The sequence below is a fragment of the Musa acuminata genome, chromosome BXJ3-4 (assembly GCF_036884655.1).
Source record: "Musa acuminata AAA Group cultivar baxijiao chromosome BXJ3-4, Cavendish_Baxijiao_AAA, whole genome shotgun sequence".
Lineage (NCBI taxonomy): Eukaryota > Viridiplantae > Streptophyta > Magnoliopsida > Zingiberales > Musaceae > Musa > Musa acuminata.
In genome coordinates, this window is record NC_088352.1 from 27,320,529 (window position 1) to 27,343,708 (window position 23,180).

The window sequence follows — 23,180 nt, forward strand, 5'->3', positions numbered from 1 at the left end:
TAGCTAAGCAATGATAGGACGACATCTGTCACAGAGGGATTATCAACTAAAGTAACCTCTCCTGCACAAATTCTTCCAGTTTAGTAAGTAGGTAGCATCAGAATGCTATCAAACATGGCAAAGATTTATAGTTAAGATTTACAATGCTAAGCAACTGTGATGGTCCTATTTTAGGGTAACAAAGAAACTGACACAAAACAAGGAATATATATACCAAAAAAAAAAAAGTACTGGGGAGAACCTAACAACTTGTACAATAATATCAATAGGAAGAATTTGTCCAAAGCCATTCTCCTCTTATTTTGTCCACAATTCAACAAGTTATGCAGGATCTACATCTTGTTATCGTAAAGCAACTATCGGATGCCCCCTCGATCCATGTCTTAGGAGCTCATGATGAAGCAGACTTCTTCGACTGTAGTAGTTCCGTGGCAGGAGGATACAACGCAATGGCTCCAAATTCTGCGTCTGAGTATGTCTCGTAAACCGCCGTCAACTTACCCTCTGCTGCTGACGAGTGAAGGCTAACCAGCTCGCGTGCACATTCGCTATGTAGAGAGATTCATGGATCAATAAACGTGCAAAGATCATAATCTAGAAATCAAATTTGGTACCACTTACAGTAACTGTTGCTCTGAGTAACCTGTATACTCCACGAGCATTTCTGTCCAACGTGGGGTCTTCTTAAGGGTGCACCTTGCTGCATAGACAGCAGAGGCAGCAACCAAGGATGGCAAATAAGTGATCAATGAATACGGCATCAGTCCTAACTCGGAAAAGAAGAGGACCATGTCCTCCATCTGGATTAATTTACTCATCAGCACAAGCATCTATCGAGAATCTTGAAGACAAAAAAAAAAAAACTCAAACATAAGAAAACCCACCTCCTTGTCAGACATGGCTGCCTTCAGGAAATACGCAAGAAATACATATTGCGTCGGAACAGTAATGTTCCATTCGAGTGTTTCTAGAATTGCTTTCTCCTTGGACAATATTTGTTCCTTGCTAAATGCACCATGTGTGATGTCAATGCAGTCTTCAATCTGAACATAGGCATAGCACATATGTCGACATTAACTGAATCATCGTAAGTGGGAAAAAGGCAAAGAACTTGAATTAGATCGATTAGAAAAATTATTGGTACCCCAAGAGGCAATGGATCTTCATATTTAGATGCAACGAGCATAGCACCCACTCCCACAAGCATTAAGTCAGTCTCCATCACTTCCTCCCTTGACAGATACTGATCAACTATATAAAATGTGAGATACAAAGTCTCAGGTATTAATTCATAGCAGTGGAACTCGTCGATCAGCCTGTCAGCCAAAGTAGATCTCATCTCTTCCTTGATCTCAAACTGGAAGTCCATATATTTCCGAGGTCTTCCACATTTCTAAATGAAGAAAAGCAATAAATTTATATTGTCAGCCAACATATTTTTATTGACAATAACAGAAGTTAAGATGGAGAAAATACATACCTCACCAAGTTTGTAAAAGTTATAGATATCATCCACATATTCCACAATAGCCAATTCGCTGTCACCATCCAATGCATCAATAACATGATCCGGATCCTCCGTATCATTGCTAAGCCCAGAGACATCCTAAATATATAGATACAAAACATGAGGCCTTTACTAGCATGGTAACGAGCACTGTAGTCTCTGTTCTCTCAAGAAAATGAATGCAATGCATCAACATTGGAAATTGATCTTTCAGTTTATTAAAAACTGATAAAATGCTCAAATTTAAACTCGTTATTTACATCAATTACATAAAAGAATCAATAGTTTCAGCAATAGAGTGCATGTGAAGCAGTAACTATAGATTGAAAAATGTCTAGTCATATGCTATCTAATGATCATAACAATATTGCCAACTTGTCAAGGCATCTACAAAATAAGTCCCAACAGCATGCACTTGAAAATTAATACATCTGATGATTCAAAATGGAAGAAAGGGCATTCTCCAGTAAGCCTCTGTAACTAATTTGTTGTGATTGAAGGATCATTTTTGCTCAATAACTAGGCAATTGAGTCCTTGTTTTCTATCACTTGGTCATGTTACTTTAGCTCTAAACCAATATTACTTCCAGATTATGATTACTTCAGCTTTAGCAGTACATTTGTGATGCAAAAATCTAATCAAAATTGTGTCAACCACCTTACCTATGGAACTATCATTTTATAGCTGTCTCCTAACACATGAAATTTCCATAGATAGTTTACCTGTTGTCACGACTGGCTGATAATATATACACATATATATGATTGATACATGGTGCAAAGAATTAATTCTGCCTGAACCTCCGCTTTCATCAACAACAACGTAAGTGAAAATTAAAAGAAAAATAAAAAAATGGCGGAAGATAAAAAAGATAAACCTAACCACCATCAAGATAAACCCTACAGGCACTGCCTTGCTTATGTTCTGCTTGCTTCTTCTCACAACTAAAATTTTATGTTTTAGTAAGCTCTGTAAACTTGAATGCCATAAGAAATGTGGCAGCTATCCTCCAGAAATTTAGGTGTGATATTGAATGTGCCCATGGTGTGATATCTTGTATTCGTTGAACTATAAGTTGGATTCTGGTTAAAGTAGCACAAACTCTTCTTCCCTCCAAAAACCATAGAACATCTTGTACATGCCCCAAGACCATTTGTCGACATTTTCATGCAAAATTAAACCTTCCATAACAATGCACTTTATTGCGCTCACAAAAGTTATTCACATTCTTCTTGGCTAGAATGGACCATATCAGGTCTTTCTTACCCTGTACTGCTTTATCTTCTAAATAATTACATTATTTTCTCTTTGCTTCTTTTACTTTAAAGGCTTGAGACTATGTGTCCTGGAAATTAAGACCTCAGTCAGTTTAGTCCACTATTTTTTTATGGCCTATTCAAAGATACCCAATGACATTACAGACCTCGAACTGGTACAAGTACAATAGTTACTTTCTAGTTCATTTCATTACATTTTCAGACATCAATAAACCAGGGAAGTTCATGTAAGTGATCTTTCCTACTTAAGCAATCTGTCAAATCTTAGGTGCTCCAAATGAAAGTTCTGGATGATACCGTTGTTTATCCAATGTGTTGTCTCTTGCTGTCGGAAGGTAATGAACAACCACAAGTTTATGTTTAGCTAAATTAGATATCTGAGTGAACTCAACATGTGTTACTATCATTTTAAACATTGGACATCACTATCATCTGTTAATTGATTTTATGAGGTTTCACATATAATTAACAGCGGTAAGATCAAGAACCTAACTCAAGTGCTTATTTGTCTACTGAATCCAATATTCAATGTTGACCTTATGAACAAAACCCAACAGCTCAAACTCAAAAGATTATACTGAGAATAACCAAGATAACTGATAATTCAATAGATACCACTGTAACAATGAGATCGTTGATGTATGTGCATCACTAGCATAGCTTGACGACAGTGGAAGTGCTATACTTGTGGCGGACTTGGTACAGATCATAGCCAGACAAAAGTATTACGCGGTCACTAGCAAAGTATATTATGTGAGCTAGCACCTTATGTAAAGACAGAATGTGAAAAAGTTACAAATGTTCTGATAAGTACATGCTGAAGTAAAGGAAGCGTTCAACTTTCTTACCGAGGTGGTGTGAGAGATTTCCTCATCCACAGTGGAATCAGTAGATGACTTGACGGCGACAGGATCTTTCTGCCGAACAACTTTCTCATATCCTTTATTTGTTACAATGTCATCAGCAGGAACTACTAAATTCTGCACAACACGAAGCATAGAAGATTCAGTATGGAACTAACACCAAGATTTTGAAAGCTGGTCAGTGAGACAAGTAAAAACTATGGGATATAGCAGCAACCACATCATACCTTTCTCAATTTGGAGAGCTGTGTCTTCGGCAGAATCTTAGAAGGAAGCATTTGTAAGGGAATGGACCTAGGAAGATGATCCAAACTTTAGAAGGGGGGCAAAAGGGAGAAAGAAGAAATAGTCAAATTTGCGAACCCTAGATTCACTCCTGAACGATTTCAATGATCAAGAAGCAAGGCGAGTAATGAAGTGGCACCTGTCAACCAGTTGATTCCCAAGTTTCAGGAAGGCTCTTCGTGTTATCTCACTTTTTTTCTTCGCAGCCGCTTTCAATTTGCGGATTAGTTTAGCCGTAGAACCTACCAGGAGACAATACAAGCATAAACATTCATAAACCCGACGAAAATTGGTGAATTGGACGAATAGGCGGAGACGAAAAGGAAGCCGTAGTGATCATGTCATGCGATAAAGACGCAATCTTGAATGAGAAAAGGATCAAAACCCGCGTCGATTGAGATTCCCGAAATGGTAGGCAAATCAGAGAAGAAACGAACAACCCAAGAAACGAAGAAGAAGGGTTTCTTGTTCCGGACTCACCTGTCTTCTGGTGCTGCTGCTGCGTCTGCAGAAGAGACGCCTTTTCTTGCAGACACTCTTGTGCCATCGATCATATCTCTTCTTGCCTCGTCGACGAGGCTTCACAGCCCGAAAGGCAAAGGAAATACTTGTGGCAGTAGAAGCAGCGACAGCGGCCTAAGAGGAATCAAGGGTTTTAGTCGATCTCTCTGTCGCCGTCTTGTCTCGCCTTGGCCGCTGCGTTGGAAAGGCCCTCTGTAGCGCCCTCAGCTCACGAGAAAGCAGTAGGAGAAGGCGAAGGAGAAGAAGAGGAAGAAGAAAGAAAGGGTTTGCAAGAAGATTTCTTGGTTTCTCTGTGTTGGTGGGGCGCTGCCTTTATAATCAGCGTCGTCTCCTATGGTTCGGTGGAGGGAGGGAGGCCGCGGAGAGCTCGAGTCGAATTCGGAAACAGGGAGCTGACGTGGCCCAGTTTATAATTATTATTATTTATTGGTTAGGCCACAATAGAAACCCACCGTCGTGATTCGTGATCTTATGATATGCCTTTTTGTTTATTTGAATTATCTTTAATTCGATACCAATAATTTGTGGCCTCAAAGAAAATTTTATAATAAATTTATGAAAAATAAAATAAAATAAAATGCTGTTCTCAATTGAGCCTAAGAAAAAATTCAAAAGATGTAAAAGAAACTCAGAAAACTAATTAAATTTAAAGCCCAAAATACAACTATAACTAATGGAGTAATTGTGTATTTGGAACATCCTACGATCTAATGTTACCGTCAAATGTGACTATGCTTGTGTCATTGATCTCAAGTGACACACCAACTATGATTATTTACAAGTTGCTTCTACTTATCTCGATCGAATCCATATCAAGAGAAGGAACGAAATGAAATGGTGCATTGGTCGTTTTCAAGATGAATAGTTAATAGTGTATGGATGCAAACAGTTTTTATATAGTCAATTCCTAGAAAATGAGTCCATAGGAATTGATTTGACTTGATTCTGAATGGGAAACAACACATGGAGAAAAACCATAGGAAACTGAGTCAATGACATCCAAAGAAAACACTTTTAAAGTCCATTGAGAGAGAGTAATAATGAAGTAAAAAAATTGAATGGGCCAACATTAGTAAACGAATTTGATTGCTTGTTTGAAAAAAAAAAAAAAAAAAGGATAAACAATAAAATTGAAAGAAGAGAGAGATTTATTTATAAACTAAGTAAGGGAGGTGGTTGGGAGGTTAACCTCATCAAGATATGGAGATTGTAACTTTGTTTGAATATAATGGGTTAGAGCTTAAAGCCAGTGATTATATAATCTGAAATCTAAAAATATTTGCTCATGCAGAACTGAATTCATAGAAAATTGGATTCTGGATATCATAAGGTCCGAATTGTAATTTAAATTCATTTAAATTCAGTATTGTAATTTAGACCAAAAGCCTCCATCTTAAGATCATATCAGGCATGAATTTGGGTTAAATAGATTCAAAAGAAGAAGAAGAAAAATATATATGTGGATACGTATTATCGCTTCCTCGATTAATTAAAATTTTATACTTATATAATTTATAGTAAAAGAATAAAATCTATTGAATGTGTGGACAACACTAATCGTCCACCTAATTCATGTGTGCCCGCTTTATCTTAGGGTAATAAATAAGCCATCTTGGCATAATTAATTACTTTGAATGCTAAATGTGCGCATCTACGGTGACTCGTTAAACACGTAAAGTGGATGCGGTGTTCCTCCGAATCTTCCAAAGCAAAACCATAAAAAAGCTCCAACACTGACGTTGGGTTTTGTGACTTAATGAACTAATTAGCATTTACGTCAGTGAACCACATATAATAATTCATATATATATATATATATATATATATATATATATATATATATATATATATATATATATATATTTGGTCCAAAGAATGAAATAATAACAATAATGATAATAATCGGATATGTTGTTGCCACGTGGTGGGATGTGTTTTTAAATGTCCCACGCGCATCACACTCCACGGCCTATCTCTGCTCATCCACGGCCCAACCGCCGCGCTGCAGACGCGATCGGCGAAGCAGCGGCAGAATGGCGCGCGTCCGCTGCCTCCTCGCCTTTCTCTCTTTGTTTCTCTTAGTGATCTCGTTGCCCGTCACCACCGGCCGGGTGCTCGTGGCCAGCGGCGCTGCGGCGGTTGAGTCACGGCGCTACGCCGTAATATTCGACGCCGGGAGCACGGGGAGCAGAGTCCATGTCTACTGCTTCGACGACGTGTTGGAGCTCGTCCATATAGGGTCTGACATTGAGCTGTTCGTTAAGGTATACGAGTTTGCTGTTTCCTTTCTTCTCTTTTCTTTTCCTTTCTTGTTCCTCTCAGATTCTTTTGTCTTTTTCTTTCTTTCTTTTGGTGGGCGTTGATTGAAACAACCAGTATTGTGTGGAGGACCTCTTTTCATGTTACTCATACCACTAACGTTTCAGGGATGCTATCTTCACGTTATTTCTTCGAGATTTGACATGGAAGGAGTGGGAAAACAAGGGGGTTAAGCATTCCCAAGTTTGTCAATTTTATTCTCTCCGAACGGTGTCCTTTCCAAAGAAGAAAATTCTCTAATAAGTAAAGAACACGGGAGCTTTCTCAGTTTTTTTTTTTTTTTTTTTGAAGCCAAGAAATTCATTTTTTGTAGGTAATTAATAAGCACTAGAAGTCATGGTTAAGTTCAGCAGATTAAAAGGACTGAAAATTTTCAGTCAATAAGAACCTGAAAATTATGGGGGGCTGAACTTCTAGCTATTGAAATTTCCTGTATTCTCTACAAAAAAAAAAAAAAAAAAATCCATTACACAGGGAAACAGATAAAGAATTGCTGCACATAACCTCTGGATTTATGACAAAATTAATTGAAAAATGATAGATACTTTACTTACCTGTTTATGGGTTGCTTAAATCACCTGCCTGGTTTGTGAATGGAGAATGATGGACACCACGTGGGACCCATCTATGGAGTCATTGCTATCTCTGTACATCACAAGACATTTAAGCCTGGCTAAAAAGAAATTTCCAATTGAACACTTAATTTTTATCAAATTTGCAATTAATCCCCTAACATCAATTTCTGTCACTAGCACAGATTACTCTGTGAATATTTCATAACTTTTGCAAAAATCATAATAAATTTTAATTTTTAAAATAAAATGATCGTTTTTATTGATACATTTGTGTTAGTTAGTGTATTGTTGCACAAGTGATAGATCTCAAGGTCGAGTCCATGTGTAAGCGTTATGCATGTTATTTAATGTACTGAAAAATCTTTCAATTTTTTTAAAAAATAAAATGAACTATTTCTTTTTTTTTTTATGATCAAATGATAGGAGTAAGGTGTTGGGTTGCTGGATGATAGTCATCAAGACAGTAGTTTTAATGATAATGGAGAACAAGGATGATAATAATGAATATGTTGATAAAGGTGGTGTTAGCAATGTAGGAGGAAGGGGAAAACGATGGTGGTCAATTTATATGGTGAGGCTGAGGACTAAATTGGCTGAACTAATAACAAAACAAGCTTGAAAATATAAAGTACTTTGACATCAAAATCTCTGATGCAATTTCATAAATTGATGGAATACATACAAAGAACTAAAATATGTTAAGATTTATGGAGAGCAGGGGTTATTTGTAAATTTTGATGTGGTATCAGTTCTTTTAGTGATTCACACCAATAACAGCATTCTCTGTAGTAACATTAGAAAGGATTTTTATAAAGAGAAATGAAATCATCTATAGTATTATACATTATCCATGTTTCATCCCAAGAATCAGTGAAGGAAATATTCTGTTCTTTTAAATGAAGAGTATAACTTCTGTTGTTCTTCATTGGATAACATGTAGGTGAACAGACTATAACATGGTTAATGGAGCAAAATCTAGGAGGATAAAATTTCACAATCTTAACCACAAGTGAGAAAAGTGAAAATAATAAAATAAATACATGTGGCACATTACTACTAAGTCATTATCACTTTTAGCAAAGTGACACATACTACATGTAGCATCTCCAGGATTAGTCATGATCTGCTGTGGTGTGAGCTTCAATTAGGAGTAATAAGTGGAACCTTGCACATTATATTTCATTAAACCATTGGACAGGGTACTAGTTGGAATTCGATCTAATTCTTGATAAGGTTAATGTTGGATCCAGACTTGAATTTGTAGACCTTTGAATTCTTTAGGAGATTGTTTCTAAGAAAAAAGTAGTCCTTTACTATTTGTTGTTAGGGATGCCAATGGATCCAACAATCTACTTAATGATAAATTTAAGCTGACATCACAGGTATGAAGCTTTATAGCTTGGTCTATTAGATAATAGTATTCATAAAATTGTCTTGAATTTTGGCCATAATATGATAATGAGGATTTAAAATATCGATCCAATACTAGTTTCTATGATCTACTGGACTGGTATAATACTATCATTTTTGATAATATACTGACCTCTTTTGCTTGGTATCACCAAAAAGACCAGTACTTGAATCCATTATAATAATTATTAGGATTGAATCTATATTTGAACAATATAATATCTTATTAGATTTAGGTGAAGACATTAGTTTGATCCAATCCGGATATGCCAATAACATCTTCATTTGCTGTTCTATCATTGAGCTAATTCTTTTAAACGTCCTCAAATCTTACATGCCCTTCATGTTGTATTTGTTCGACAATTTGCAGTTTCAGCAATCCTTTCTAACAATTTCTTCTGATATGGTTTGTAACTTTGTATTGCTATCGATTCTAAGCTAATAGACAGAATATGTCATGAGTACATTGTTTGCGAAGTCTACAAAAGTGTAGTGCAAAAGCTTATTATGATAAGAATCAGGCAATTTTTCATGTCCTCAATAACTGCAAAATAAAATATATCAAAAAGAAAAATGAAGAGACAAAGAGTTCAACCCCTTCTGAAGCATTTTTAAATTAACTTTTCTTTTTTCTGAGATCAATTTAACCACTCATCGTTTTGAATTCAACTTCTCATCTTGTTGCATCATTTTTGTGCAGGTAAAACCAGGGTTAAGTGCATATGCCGATGATCCTCAAGCGGCTGCAAACTCACTTCTTCCATTGTTGGAAAAAGCTGTAGGCGTGATTCCGGAGGAGTTGAGGAACAAAACACCTATTAGAGTGGGGGTAAACCTTTCTTTTTCATACTATGCTTTATCTCACACTAATAGTCTGTAAAGAGATATTTATAATAGAATCCATTAAGATCCATGTTTAGGAGATCTAATAAGTTCAATGAAACCAAAGATAATAAAAAATATTAAAACCTCTTGCTAGAGGACGTGGTTATCCGATAAAAAAACCCATTTGACATATAGCTATTGTAGTAAAGGATAAACCTAAATTATTCTACATTGACAGTGAATGGCCTAATGCAACTCATTTTTAATCCATAATTAGGACCAACAGCGAATCAAACATGTGGATTTCCTTGTGAACCCGTTTAATTTTGCTTGAAATACTAATCCACGATGCATATCATTCTACTATTCAAATATCCAGTGTTTTTAACAAGTTCCTCTCTGGCTTGTATTTTTCTTAATATTCATTGCTTATCTGGCATTTGCCCTACAATAAGCAATAAAATTTTTGCCCAATCTTCTGTGCAGTCTTCTTGAATTTGAAGTTGCACTTTACCACATATCCCATCTTGGCTAGAATATGCGTGAATACAAAGTTCCTCTTAAGCTATTTTTCTATGAATAATCAATGATTTTTCAGAAATTTGATATCTCTTTGCAGGCTACAGCAGGTTTGAGATCTCTGGGAACAGATAAGTCCAACCAAATTTTGCAAGCAGTATGTATCACCTCGGATTAGGTTCTAAATAAGATTTTCATCCAGCATATTATACATTTTTCCTCCATGTTCTTCCATATGTATATTTATGAGTCGAGTTGTTTAGTTGAGTTGTTTCGATTATACCTTCAATTCTACAGGTCAGGGATCTTCTTCGAGAAAAGAGCTCACTAGAACTTGTGGATGATTGGGTCACTGTTCTTAGTGGATATCAAGAAGGATCTTATCTATGGGTATGACATTTGAACTTGTTCGTTTTACAAAAGCATCATAACAGGTCAACATCACTAGTTTGTTGTATTCATGATTTTTTTATTAGAAGATGAGCAGAACCAGTTCTTGATGGATCTAAAGATGGGCATTTTGGCATTATAGCATGTGAATTTGTACATTTTACAAACTAATAATATTTCAAAGTCACTAGTTTCTTGTCTTTTTAGTTCATATACTGCTAACATAGACAAAACAAGTGACATATGGTCAAGAAAGCTTGAGCTATAAAATGACCATGAATGGCCCAATCTATAATTTCCACATCTATGGCATTTTTTTAATTCGCTCTTTCCATTTAAGTATTACATAATATGATAAGAATTCCTTATATCATGACTCTGCATATTGCACCTAACCACTAGAATGTCTCTTCAGAGACACATCTATGACAATTGAACATGGGTTGAATAATTTAAAGTTGTGACCTACTTTGACCATGATAAAATTTAGATTAAACAACTACTACTAGTTCTACAAACTTAAGTTGTTGGGAAAGGACCTAATACATATTTCTCTGGTACCAAAACAAAGCTTAGATTGGATGACCATTAATTTTGTCTCTAACACCCCTATCATACAAGCCAGATTAGGCATATAAGCATGAACTTTATAAAAAGGCCCAATCACTCTAACATCCTCTTATAAGCATTCTGGATTAGACTTTGACACGTGGACCCAAGTGCAGGATGGTATAAACAAAATAGCAACAAATTTTGCACAATCAGACCCGATTGTGAGCAATCAAATGCTGGCTAAAATAAGAAAAGCAGGAGTTAGACTCAAGATCATGACCCATTCTTGTATCCTGATAAGATTTAGTTGGATTCAGCATATCCCAAAGGTTTAAGTTGTTGGGACTTGGGAAAGGACCTACTTTATTAATAAATTCTAATATATATATTTTTAATATGTCTGATATATTTGGTTCAATTATCTGCACACAGCGTTCTAGTTTGGATAGAGCAAGAAAAGAAAGGAAAACATTTCCAAAGAATGTTCTTTATCAGTACTCATTTCAAGAAATACTCCAATATGAGTTTTGTCTTCTATAGCAAAACATATTAATCAAGGATCAATTATTTGTCAGTTTAATAATATCATTTCAGTCCTTTTAAATGAAACCAAAGACCGACACACACACAAATCTTGCAACTCAAGATGTAAGGCTGAATCATAATCAACATTAGCTTGACCAAGAAAGGATGGACAACCTTACAACCTGAAACAACTTAAATTAATATTTTAGTTTATTGTGCAAAAGTTACATTCACTTTCTAGTCTTCGGAACAAGTTGCTGTAACATCTTGTTAAACTGCTTTTAACCAAGAACTAAAACCATAGCCTCATGTGTTTTTTTTCTTTCATTTGTTTAACGAGTATGATTTATGTTCCTTTTTCCATTGTAGGTCGCCATAAACTATTTGTTAGGGCACTTGGGCAACAAATATTCTGAATCAATTGGAGTGGTTGATCTGGGTGGTGGTTCTGTTCAAATGGCTTATGCCATCTCTGAGAAGGCTGCTGCTAATGCTCCAAATGTCCCAAGTGGAGAGGAAACATATGTCAAAGAACTCTTCCTTCAAGGAGCCAAATACTACTTATATGTTCATAGGTGCAACTTGCTTACTCATGATCTACTGAGATCTGACATGCAATTTTCAAATAAGACTATCTTTAAAGAAGTGGCATGGAGATTATGAGTATTTATTTCTTTTAGACTTTCAAAAGTTCAGCAAAATCCAATTTTCATCATTGATAGCTGTTAATGAAGTTGTTCTGGCATTTCTACTCTTAAAATGTTGAAGCTGCAAACCTAATTCTGACTTCTTGGCATGACAGCTATTTGAACTATGGACTATTGGCTGCTCGAGCCCAAATCCTAAAAGTTGCTACTAAATCATACAGTTACTGCATTCTGGGTGGCTACAATGGTATGCTATTCTGTTTCCAACACTCTTATTGTGTGTTTACATTTTTCACTTTTACTTATTTAGAGCATCATACTGTTCTGATTGATGTGTTCATTCATTTACTCTAGTTTTGTTTGCATGAATGTCTCTTTAACTTAGCAAACAAAGATCAACATCAGTTTCAGAGTAGGCATTTAGCCTCAAGTTCCAAACTGCTTGGCACATGCAAATTCTGAAAGTTTCTAATATTGTCACCAGAAACCCAGCTAAAGATGACAGATGATATTAAATGCACATAATTCCTGTTTTTATCACTTAATAATGATATGTCCAAGATCTTATTTCTTGATAAATTCCATCTGTCTTCCAGACCTTTTTTCCTTTTTTACTTGATGAATTAAGAAAATATCCTTGAAATTGATCCTCAAAGCATGACTGAGTGACCTTGTGTGGTTGGTGCTTTAATTCTGCTATTTTTTCTTCTACATATATTTTATGACATGCATAACACATATCATCAAACAAATCTACTATCTTCACACTAGGTAAATTGTGAAATTCACTTGAAACTAGCCTTATTTTTCGAAAAGAACAATTGTGACATACAATATATTTTTTCCAAAGGATTTTAATTTCATTTGTTTCAGTCAACTGCCATTGCAATTAGAAGCTCCCTACATTTTTCATTGTTCTCCTCTCTCTGCAACCTTAACCAAACATTCTGCTGGCTGATCCATCTTCTCTACGAACATCTTTCCCCTTTGACAAGTCATTTTCTGTACTAGCTTCCACCTTGACAAATGAATTACTCGAGGATCCTCCTTTTGTTTTCTTTCCTATGCTACTTGCAAGCCTATTGGAGGAAGGATCGAGTTATCATTAAATGACCAAACTTTGCTCATAGAGGACTGTGATCATGATTTTCCTTCATGCATCAAGTATTTTGAGAATATTATGCTTTCCCCTACCTTGCTGGTCGAAAGAGTATAATCCACAGGATAGTGGGAACAATTCCATATGATCTCAACACAAATCCAGCCAATAAAAACACAACAATTATTAAGCCACAATAGCAGGCTAATGAAACCTACAGCAGCATAACATCAAGCAATAAAAACAAGCGTATACACTATGGTGTACATTAACAATGTTGAAAATTGCATTGTTCCTTTCTTCCTTCCATGAAGGGGTGTATGACTATGATGGAGAACTCTACAATGCTTCATCTTCCCCTTCGGGCTCTAGCTTCACCAAATGTAGGAATGAAGTGATCAAGGCCCTCAAAATTGATGAACCATGCAAATATTCAAGTTGTACATTTGGAGGGGTGTGGAATGGAGGCGGTGGAGCTGGGCAGAAAACTCTGTATGGTGCATCATATTTCTTTGATAGACCTTCTGATGTAAGTTTCAACTCCACTCAACAACATCGTATCAGGTCAACTCTTTTTCTTATCTTAATTATTGATCATAACCATACATACATATATAGGTGGGTTTCGTAGACCCTGCTGCAACTTCTGCCATGGCTAAACCTTCAGACTTCATGGAAGCTGCCAAGCATGCATGCAAAGTGACCATGAACACCGTAGAAACCAAGTATCCTAATGTTCGCAAGAATGATTTGCCATATGTATGCATGGATCTCGTCTACCAGTACACCTTGCTCGTGAATGGGTTTGGTGAGATACGGTCCATGATCCTTGAAGGTACTTCAAATTTCATGAAACTTGACTCTGATTTTTGTCGTTGTTTTTTCACTGAACAGGCCTGAAGCCACGGCAAAACATCACACTCGTAAGGCAGGTTCGATATGGTGATTCTGATTTCTTTGGAGAGGCGGCATGGCCCTTGGGAAGTGCCATTGAAGCTGTGACATCGGAAAAGATCAATCTCAAGCAGTTTTAGTTGCTGGAGCCTGCCATGAACACTACTTTGGATCTAGAGCTGGTGATTGAAGGTTTGCTTTAAATAAACTTCAGCTTTCTGCCATTTGAGAATAAGAAACATTGGAATATCACTAAATTTCAATCAGATCGTCTTCTGTTTCTTAGCTAAGCTAGCAATTTTACGAGTGCCAACTTTCTCTGAGGATTTTTTCTATTGACATCATGGCATTAAGGATCAACATGATCTCATTACTTTTTGAGAAAACAAAGGAACTGATATATGTTAGGGGTACATGGATAAATGCTATTGATGAACCGAGGGAAGACAATCGATGAACCCATTGACATTTGGATCACTTGTTTACAAGGATAAGAACTTACTATGTTTTTATCCTTACATATTGTTAAGGTGACTAGTCATTGTTGAAAACTTCGTGAGAATCGACTTCAGCCAACCCTTTCGACTTTTTCGCAGGACTGTCTGTGAATGACGTGATGACAAAGTGAATTTAGTACCAAGGAGTTGGGGAGAATAGAAAAGGATAAAAGGAGATGGGAAATAACAGCACAGATAGGAGGGAGGGGTTTAGGGTTTTTAACATGATTTAAGAATTTATGGTAGTCTCTGATGAAATCCATCCCATGTAGTCGAAGAAAATCGCACTCAAACATCCATAATGAACCATAAAATTATATATGATCGATACCCGACCAATGTAATAGTCAATCATTCAGCTAGTTTGATTTTATACCGAGAGAACCGGCCAATACACTTATCATACTCGCTATACTGCGTATTCGTACTAATCGACTGGCATATGTAATCCGCATGCAACCAACCAAGAGCATTATCCAACAAGATTTCATGTAGGAAAGAACCTGTTATCGTCAGGAGCAGCCATTTCATGTTTCACAAGAGTATCTAGGGCGTTGTTGTTGTTCAAAAACAAAACTATCAGAAAGAACCAACCCGGCCCAATTTGAAGCAAACTCAAATTGGGTTAACGGTTCGACAATTCTGAACCAAATCCGAGATGAATTGAATCACCTCGGAACCGAAGTCTACGATGCAATCCAAAAAATAATAAAAAAAAACTAAATAATGCCCCCTAAAAATAACAAATACATCACTTAAATAGTTTAAAAAATAGAGAGATATTTTGAGAAATTTAAAAAAGAAAAATGTGATTCTAATTCATTCGAAGAACCATATAGAATTGGTTCGATTTGGGTTCCAAATTCGACTGAACCTGCAATTTCGCAACCAGATCCGTCAGTTCTAGAGACCAGAAACAATTTCCCCATTTAATTATTTAATTAAAGAAAGCCAAGCTTCCCTGCAACTAGGACACGATCTTAAAACAGAATGACGGCCAATAGAATAAACAAACCTTCAAAACTAGGTCTTTAATAAATTTCTCATGTTGGATAAAGTTTCATATGATACTTAACAACCTGCTGCAGATAATGTTCATAAAGGGTACAAGTAAACAGACAGACTAAATTTCTCAACGGTCAACAGAAATGGATAAGCAGGGAAACTAGGTTTTCAACGCTTGCCACCACCACCACCAAGCTTGGGGCCCTTGGCACCCTTGGGGACGCCAGCTTTTGTCTGCGTCTTCTGAGTTTTAGCCATGATCTCAGCCTTTTTGGCTTTCTTCTCATCCTTCGTTTTCTTTATACGCTCCTTGATTTCACTGCAGCAGCAGACAAGCAATAACCATCTGGATGACTAACAACAGTTGCTTACCAGGATAATTTGCAAGTTCAAATCCAAAAGGAGAGCACCGGTCATCAAGAAAATGATTGCCACCGAACCATACTGTAATATCACAATGCCTATTCAACTGTATTCTCACATAACAATTACAAATTTAGGACAACAACTGTAACATAATATCATATTTTTATGATTTTTAACCATATTCCAACATAACACTTTTTGTGGTCGCACATAGCAATCACAAATTTACGATAGAAGTTTAAGAGTATCATAATGTCATATTTTAATACCAGATTGACTATAATTTTATATAGAAATTAGACATTTAAAACAAAAAGGCATGATTGACATAGAAATTCAACAGCAAAGCACTCATAAATAGCCATAATCATGAAAGCAAAGGATAGATTATGTCTGATTAGGAGATACGTAATCGCTACAAGATAATCACTTCATGGAGCAAACTAATTTAGGGTAACTTATGCTGAAGAATGGTCTGAGAGTTTAAGAGCAAAATAAGTATAATTACTCAAAGGTTTCCGGAGATTCTGTAACTACACTGACGATAGAAGTAGCTAGCCATATATTTTTTTCATCACAATTAATTATCCAATTTCTATTGCATAAGAAACAACTAAAGCTACAAATGAACAGTACCGAAGAGCTGCTTCTCTTGCGGCGTCCCGAACTTCAGGTTTCTCAGTTCTCTTCTTCTGAATGACCTCAAGGGTAGCACCAACAATAGACCTGGAATATGGTTTCTTGGTGGCACGGCGTTTCTTTTTTATAGCTTCAGCATGAATGTCCTGTGGAAAGAAAATCAAAATTATCACCCTCTCCTCTCGATATGACCTATGTGATCTTTGATGCCTAAAAAGTCAGATTGTGTCATGAGTGTAAATACATACATACCTACACATATATATACACACACACACATATCTGCGCATGACAATAATGGCAAAAGATCCATATAACCAACCCCAAATAGTTGAGACTTATGATTTTGTTGTTGTTGTTATTGAAGGTAAGGGTGAATGGAGCCATGGTAAGATAACCCCATTGCCACCCATGCAATCACCACCCTATAAATTACTAAAATATTCCTACAAATTACCACCTGTTGCAACAACCAAGGGCACCAAAGGAGAGTTTACAAGGTTTACAGAGTTATATATGATACTTGCATTTCTGGAGATATCTGTGGCATAAAGAATCAAGTGAACTAATAAATGGACATCACAGAGTATTTAATACAATGAAATATACTTCAATTAATGGATGCAAATAGATGGAGTGTGGACTGGAAAAAGGAAACCTTCTTATGTTGCTTTCTGTACATTGCAGTCCACGTAAGCTTAGCAGGTTTCAGGCGGTTGTGGAAGTAACGCTTGCATTTTGAATTTGCAAAAAGGAAGACCTGAAGAAATTGATGCATTAGTTAATATAGAAGAATGAATACTTCCTTTAGATACCTGAGTCCAAAATAATATCTGGCAAGCTAACCTGTGAGTCAGATCGGACAAATCTGATGCCCTTTCCTGGATATATCTTGGCACCACTAAAACGGCAGAGTTCAGTCCTGCAGCATTACCACAAAGCATGATGTCTACATTAGAAAGTGTAATTTTAGGATTTAGGATGCAGAAAATACTGAAAAAAGTAACAGTCAAAACTGAAATAGGAGATTTCAATTATCACAAATGAGAATCAAATGAAAATCAGATGTGGATAATGCCTATAAATGTATAGCACATGGTTAGCCAACTTTATTAGACTGTCATGGATATAGGACAAGTATGAAAGATGAAAGGTGGACAAAAGTGGACAATGGAAAAAAACATGCGTAGAGCACATGTTGATGTGGAAGACAAGATGAACTATTAAAAAAGGAATGCATGATGCATGAGGTAGAATTACAGAACGTACTTGAGAACCATCTTATTGAATTTCCTTCAACGTGTTATTCTGAAAACATGTAAAAGTAGTTAGAATATAACCAGCAACAGATGTGCAGAAAAGATTACAAAAAGAGCATAACCCAAAAAGACTAAAACTCAAATCAAATTGTACAAACACTGCATGAAACAAAAAGACTTTGAACATGACATTCATTCTTGAAGACCTTCAGAAAAAGTAACAACTTTATAAAAGAATTAGATATACTTAAAAGTTTCCTAGCAACTTCATTTCTCAGTGTAGCAGTTACAAAAAAGAAATAAATCTCAGATAATTTTACAGCATATCAACATATCGACTGACAAAAGCCAGTCGTCAGAGGAGAAAGATGACATGGATTGCCTGTAAAGCAAATGTAAATTAAAAGTCAAACATCAACTAAATTAATCCAGTTCATGGCTGCAGGCATCCAAAACAAAAACCAAACTCTGGCCACCAAATACAGCTACTACAGTGTGTCTAGGACCAGGTTAACTGCAGCACAATATTGAGATCCTTATCAAATCCAAAAGCATTGGCAATACTGTTGTAACCATTACAGCAATCAATGATCGCACAAATACCCGCGCACGCATGCATACCCTCATAAAACCCCAACAACAGTCTACCAATATAACCTTGTAAAGTCTCAACATGAAACAAATGTCAGATTTAGTAGAACAAGCAGAAAAAGAAACAATATCGAGAAATAATGCTCGTTGATTGATACGGATGATAGCAATTCAATGAGTGCACATGTTTAATGAGATGGATGGGTTTCAAGCATGTCGAACGACTAATAGGATATAAAATCTCACGATATCTCAGCCAACCAAACCGCAGACGAACTTAAGAATCGAAATGCTAGATGTGGAGCCAATACGCGATTTGACGCTCAGGGTTCAGCAATCGGCACAGATAAATGCAAAAATACATTACCACTTCAAGATCGTAGGAGACACTATAACATTCTATCCTCCGAAAACACGAAAGAGTAAGCAAAAGAGAAAAAAGGGATTATCCTCGAGCGACAACTAAATGTATCGAGTCGAATCCAAAGAAACAGGGGCAAAGACAGAGAGTACCTCCCGAGAACCCTAAGCGGCGGAAGTAGACGGCCGACAGAAGTCGCGGAACCAAATAACAAACTCTTCGCAGCCTTTTAGGGTTTCTTAGTACATCCTAGACCGTAGATCCCCTTCATCGGATTAATCATGACCGTTCAAAGGCCAAGAGCTCCTAATTCCTGGACCGTGAATTAGGAACACCTTTTTATTTTATTTTTCTCGAAAAATAATATTAATTGAAGAAGCGAGTTGGCTTCTTGGTTTGTGAAATCTAAAAGGTACGCTTAATTATAGTAGCAAAATTCCATAAATTATTAAAAATTCGAATTATGTATATGTTTTTACTTGAATAGTTCTTCAAAACAAAACAAAAATGATAATTTGTTCAACTAATTAGAAAATTTATAAATTCTGAAATTTGTTTAGTTTCTGTCTGTGGAATTTTGTTCTCTCTTTAATTTAAAATGCATTTATGTGTAATTCACTCGGATTTATATCAAATTGAGAGAGTTTCGCTTTCCACTCAAAATCTAATCTGAGCTTCATATTAAGGAAGACAATATGAAATAATATAGGAACATCAGAATCGATTCAATCATGAACAGACTTCAAATATCTTTAAGTTGAGGGATCAAACACTACACTACACTTTGAACTTGGATCTACTTCGTAAGTGCTACCATCGTAACAGCAGAAGAAGAAAGACTAAATAGTGTTCTCGAGCAAGCGCTTGAACTCCATGAAGTTTATCTTTCCGTCATTGTCCTCATCAAAGACATGAATCATCCTCTCACAGTCTGATAGACCAAGTCCCTCTTGCAAGCCCAACCTCCGCATCACACACCACAATTCCTTAGGGCTTATGAACCCATCCTCGTTCCTATCGAACACATAGAATGCCTCCTTCAGTTCTTCCAAGCTAGCTAGCTTATCCTCCAGTAGCCCGTTGATTCCTTCCATCGCTCGACACTCTTCGCACGTGATAGAGTCATCTCCACTCTTGACCTCTTTGTTACTCCATCGACCCACCATGCCGAGCCTCCACACCACCACTCGGGTATCATCATACGTCAATTCTCCTTTCTTGTTGCACCATTTGCATTTTGCATCTTGTGGCAGACTTTCGTTGTGTTTTTCTTCCTTTTCCTCTTCCTCCTTGGTACTAGTCTCACTTTGAATGACAAACTTGATCAGCAACGACATCAGATAGATGAAAGTTGCACAAAATCGAAGGAAGTCTCTGAAGATATGGCTTATGTTGCAGAAGAAATCGGAATTCACAACCAGCAAAATCAGGTAGATGACCATTACGATGCTTCTCGTTACAGAATTAAGCAAGCTAGTAACGTGGATAAGATGTGCATGATGAATGACTTGTGTAGCCAATCTATATATATATAGAGGGAAAGAGAGAGAATCAACCAGTACGTATTGCTTTCTTTTCGATCTTCCGAGAAGGGGTCCTTTGTTGTCTTATCGTGGAGAAACAAGCAGTGAACTTCCACGCAGTGTCGAGGAACTTTAGAGTCAAAACTTGGTAATCAAGATGGGACCGCGCTGATTTGGATGGTCCAACTCATTAATGGCCACAGGACAAATCTCGTCCATCTATTTAAGCTGGGCTTGACGCTAAAACTTCAGCTTTGAAGCCAATACGTGCTTCACGGTTAAGACTCGGTCGTCCTTTACGAGGTTAACGAGTTCATCGCTAAAGCGCCAATGGGAATCAAAGCAAAGTAATGGTGGGCGATTGCTGACTCCGTAAGCAATTTCTAAGGGCTTAATTGCTGCGAAATGTCACTGACATCATGTTGTAGAGTAGCTGCAGAACGATTTCTTGTACGTGACATAGTGGGTAGACCTGGTCGACCTCCAGACTTCATTCTGCGCTGTGGCAAGAACATGTTGACTCATTGTTTGTCGATGTCCATAGAAACTGGTGGCATTGAAATAGTGGTTCAAGTATATATATATATATATATACACACACACACACATTTATATATAGCCTATCTATAATGATCATTTTTAAAAATTAAATTCATAATACCATTTCAAAGTACATGACATGCTTGATTGTCATTCATAAGTCCTCTACCGCAGGTTGTACAGCAATCAAGTGGGACATATAAACGGAAGATAACCTAATTCTTCAATCTTTACCAACTTCCACAATTACCAAAGGTATTCTATAGACCATATGCTTAAAGAACTGTTCTTCCCTGAGCTCCAGTAGTACTGTCTGTTTGGTCACAAAGCTCTTCCAAGTAAAATTAACTCATGGAGCATAAGTGAATGTAGCAACAGTGTCTTTCATAATTAGGAGGTGTATTATGTAGTCTCAGGTTGGATTTTAGTCTGTCAGAGTTTGGCTGCTCAAATTGATGGCATGATAGGAGAAGACACTCAACACTAATGGCTTTAAGCTAGTCCAGAAAATTTATATTGGTAAAGTCAATTTCTTTTGCTTCCAATGCTCACTTCCATGAGGAATCTTTCTTTTGCTTTCTGCACTGCCATCTACCAACGAGTCTACCAGTCATTGTAAGGGATATCTAAGCAGTGAGTGTCAAGCAAAGGCCATCTATGTACTTAATTCTGCCCAACCACTACCTTTATGGCATTACAATTGGACGCTCACCAACCATGTCTAGCTGATCTTTCGCTTGTTAAATTGACAAAAGGAAGAACAAGATTTGGGATTAAGTACTGAAAACTGATCTCTCAATTCCACAACAATTTAGATTGTTTATTTGCAACCCAAAATCACTATGGCATCCTGATGACAAAATTCTAGACCATTTCTGCTTCTATTCCCTCAGATCTAAGCCATGCAAACTGAATTAGCTATTGCTCTAAAAATCTTCATTAATTTTTTTTTTTCTGATTTATTAATAGCGATCAATCTTTTAAGATATCGACCATGACTAGACTGATTGTCATGATGTAAACTTCACAAAAAATTTCCTTTTTTTCCCCCTAATTTTATTGGAAAGTAGCTTTTTAGAGGACCCATAAGTCATAAATAACTGAGTTTAGGGTCTTAAGCCACCCCACTAGCTATGTCGATTTTCTTAAGCTATGTTATCATGGTTAATCCCACTAGCTAATATAGCTTATTATGGTTAAGCTATTTTATTATGAGGAGTGTACCAGTATAAATTTTTCACATTTTTGCTGTCCCTTATTTATCTCACTTGGCCTGTCTGTGATTTGTTATGCACTTATTAGCTTCATCATTATTAGTTGTGTTCATCGATGTACTCTAATTTGCCTGGATAATATTTCAATTTGATCCTCAAGTTAGTTATTTTTGGTGCTAAATTGATCCTCAAATTATTGATTAACATTTTGTCATCTTCATTTGTTCTTTTATATGTCATGGTCACTTTTTTATTTTTTTGTTGGCTTAGATTTAACGATCCACATGACATGCCAATCATCAATTAAATAAACGCAAAGAATAAAAGTCAAATTTTCAGAGTTCTGAAATCAAAATTTGGAAAGTAAGTATTTGTTTTCAAAATGTGAATGCTATACCAATTTTTGAAGCCAAGCCAAGCCAGCAAAAAACTTTGTGGCAGACGAAGGAAGGATTCGAGTGCTATGAGAGCTATACTTCAGTGTCCGGTTTGACCCAAAAGTAGTTTAAAGACCAATTTAAAATAGAATCAGTAGTTGAAGAGCTATACGCATAATTTAGTCAATTCCATAGCAGATGGTAATGTTTGATTGCGTTTCCACACCTACAAAATAAAGATTGAATTTCTGAAAATTTTCTATTAAGAGCTATTTACTAAATGCTTCACATCTAAAATGTGTCTGTTAACTTAGCTAGCAAAGACCTCATGCATTAATGGCAAAGTCCTAAGGCTAAATTCCTATCTTTATCTGGTGTATAAAAATGTGCATCTCTAATTGTGAACTGTGTAGATTGCAGGACCATGGCTTAAAAAAAAAAAGATGGTATATTTTTATATTAAAAAGGAATGAATACACTTCAACAAGCTATATATTTTATTTTAGATTCTGTGGTAAATGATGATCTATCTTCTAGTTTGATTTTCTTTTCCATGCTCCTACGCATTACTAGGATGTCTTTTGATGTTTGTGGCCTT

General features: G+C 36.4%; 4 protein-coding genes across 5 annotated transcripts; 1 reads left to right on the forward strand and 3 right to left on the reverse strand.

Moving 5' to 3' along the window:
* Positions 1 to 26: 26 nt before the first annotated feature.
* On the reverse strand, positions 27 to 4,697 carry LOC135635447 (G2/mitotic-specific cyclin S13-7-like). Of its 2 annotated transcripts, none has more exons than XM_065146514.1 (9): positions 4,414 to 4,697; positions 4,073 to 4,175; positions 3,876 to 3,942; positions 3,634 to 3,765; positions 1,481 to 1,606; positions 1,145 to 1,393; positions 885 to 1,043; positions 622 to 700; positions 27 to 548 (listed from the first exon to the last, which is right to left on the reverse strand). In XM_065146514.1, the coding sequence occupies exons 1-9, from the start codon at positions 4,478 to 4,480 to the stop codon at positions 493 to 495; spliced, it is 1,038 nt and encodes a 345-aa protein (XP_065002586.1). In that variant the 5' UTR covers positions 4,481 to 4,697; the 3' UTR covers positions 27 to 492. The 2 variants fall into 2 exon arrangements, with proteins under 2 accessions (XP_065002586.1, XP_065002585.1); XM_065146513.1 differs by having other exon boundaries at positions 622 to 800.
* A 1,718-nt stretch (positions 4,698 to 6,415) lies between these two features.
* Positions 6,416 to 14,495, forward strand: LOC135635446 (probable apyrase 2). Its single transcript, XM_065146512.1, has 9 exons — positions 6,416 to 6,719; positions 9,460 to 9,588; positions 10,204 to 10,260; positions 10,401 to 10,493; positions 11,940 to 12,145; positions 12,373 to 12,464; positions 13,631 to 13,845; positions 13,935 to 14,124; positions 14,211 to 14,495. Exons 1-9 carry the CDS (start codon positions 6,489 to 6,491, stop codon positions 14,348 to 14,350), a joined length of 1,353 nt encoding a protein of 450 aa, XP_065002584.1. The 5' UTR covers positions 6,416 to 6,488; the 3' UTR covers positions 14,351 to 14,495.
* A 1,218-nt stretch (positions 14,496 to 15,713) lies between these two features.
* Positions 15,714 to 19,153, reverse strand: LOC135635448 (large ribosomal subunit protein eL24-like). Its single transcript, XM_065146515.1, has 6 exons — positions 19,081 to 19,153; positions 17,987 to 18,025; positions 17,564 to 17,639; positions 17,376 to 17,477; positions 16,715 to 16,863; positions 15,714 to 16,031 (listed from the first exon to the last, which is right to left on the reverse strand). The coding sequence occupies exons 2-6, from the start codon at positions 17,995 to 17,997 to the stop codon at positions 15,881 to 15,883; spliced, it is 489 nt and encodes a 162-aa protein (XP_065002587.1). The 5' UTR covers positions 17,998 to 18,025; positions 19,081 to 19,153; the 3' UTR covers positions 15,714 to 15,880.
* Positions 19,154 to 19,720: 567 nt separating this feature from the next.
* Positions 19,721 to 20,407, reverse strand: LOC103973998 (probable calcium-binding protein CML45). The gene has a single exon (XM_009388708.3). The coding sequence runs from the start codon at positions 20,368 to 20,370 to the stop codon at positions 19,768 to 19,770; it is 603 nt and encodes a 200-aa protein (XP_009386983.3). The 5' UTR covers positions 20,371 to 20,407; the 3' UTR covers positions 19,721 to 19,767.
* Positions 20,408 to 23,180: the final 2,773 nt, after the last annotated feature.

Coding starts and splice junctions, on each gene's coding strand:
- LOC103973998 (XM_009388708.3), bottom strand. CDS start 20,370: ATGGTCATCTACCTGATTTTGCTGGTTGTGAATTCCGATTTCTTCTGC.
- LOC135635448 (XM_065146515.1), bottom strand. Junction 17,478..17,563: donor TTGTCCGATCTGACTCACAG/GTTAGCTTGCCA, acceptor CAATTTCTTCAG/GTCTTCCTTTTTGCAAATTC. Junction 16,864..17,375: donor ACAGAAAGCAACATAAGAAG/GTTTCCTTTTTC, acceptor TTCTTTCCACAG/GACATTCATGCTGAAGCTAT.
- LOC135635446 (XM_065146512.1), top strand. CDS start 6,489: ATGGCGCGCGTCCGCTGCCTCCTCGCCTTTCTCTCTTTGTTTCTCTTA. Junction 6,720..9,459: donor ACATTGAGCTGTTCGTTAAG/GTATACGAGTTT, acceptor ATTTTTGTGCAG/GTAAAACCAGGGTTAAGTGC. Junction 12,465..13,630: donor CATTCTGGGTGGCTACAATG/GTATGCTATTCT, acceptor CCTTCCATGAAG/GGGTGTATGACTATGATGGA.
- LOC135635447 (XM_065146513.1), bottom strand. CDS start 4,480: ATGGCACAAGAGTGTCTGCAAGAAAAGGCGTCTCTTCTGCAGACGCAG. Junction 3,766..3,875: donor AGCTCTCCAAATTGAGAAAG/GTATGATGTGGT, acceptor CGTGTTGTGCAG/AATTTAGTAGTTCCTGCTGA. Junction 1,044..1,144: donor AAGATCCATTGCCTCTTGGG/GTACCAATAATT, acceptor GCCTATGTTCAG/ATTGAAGACTGCATTGACAT.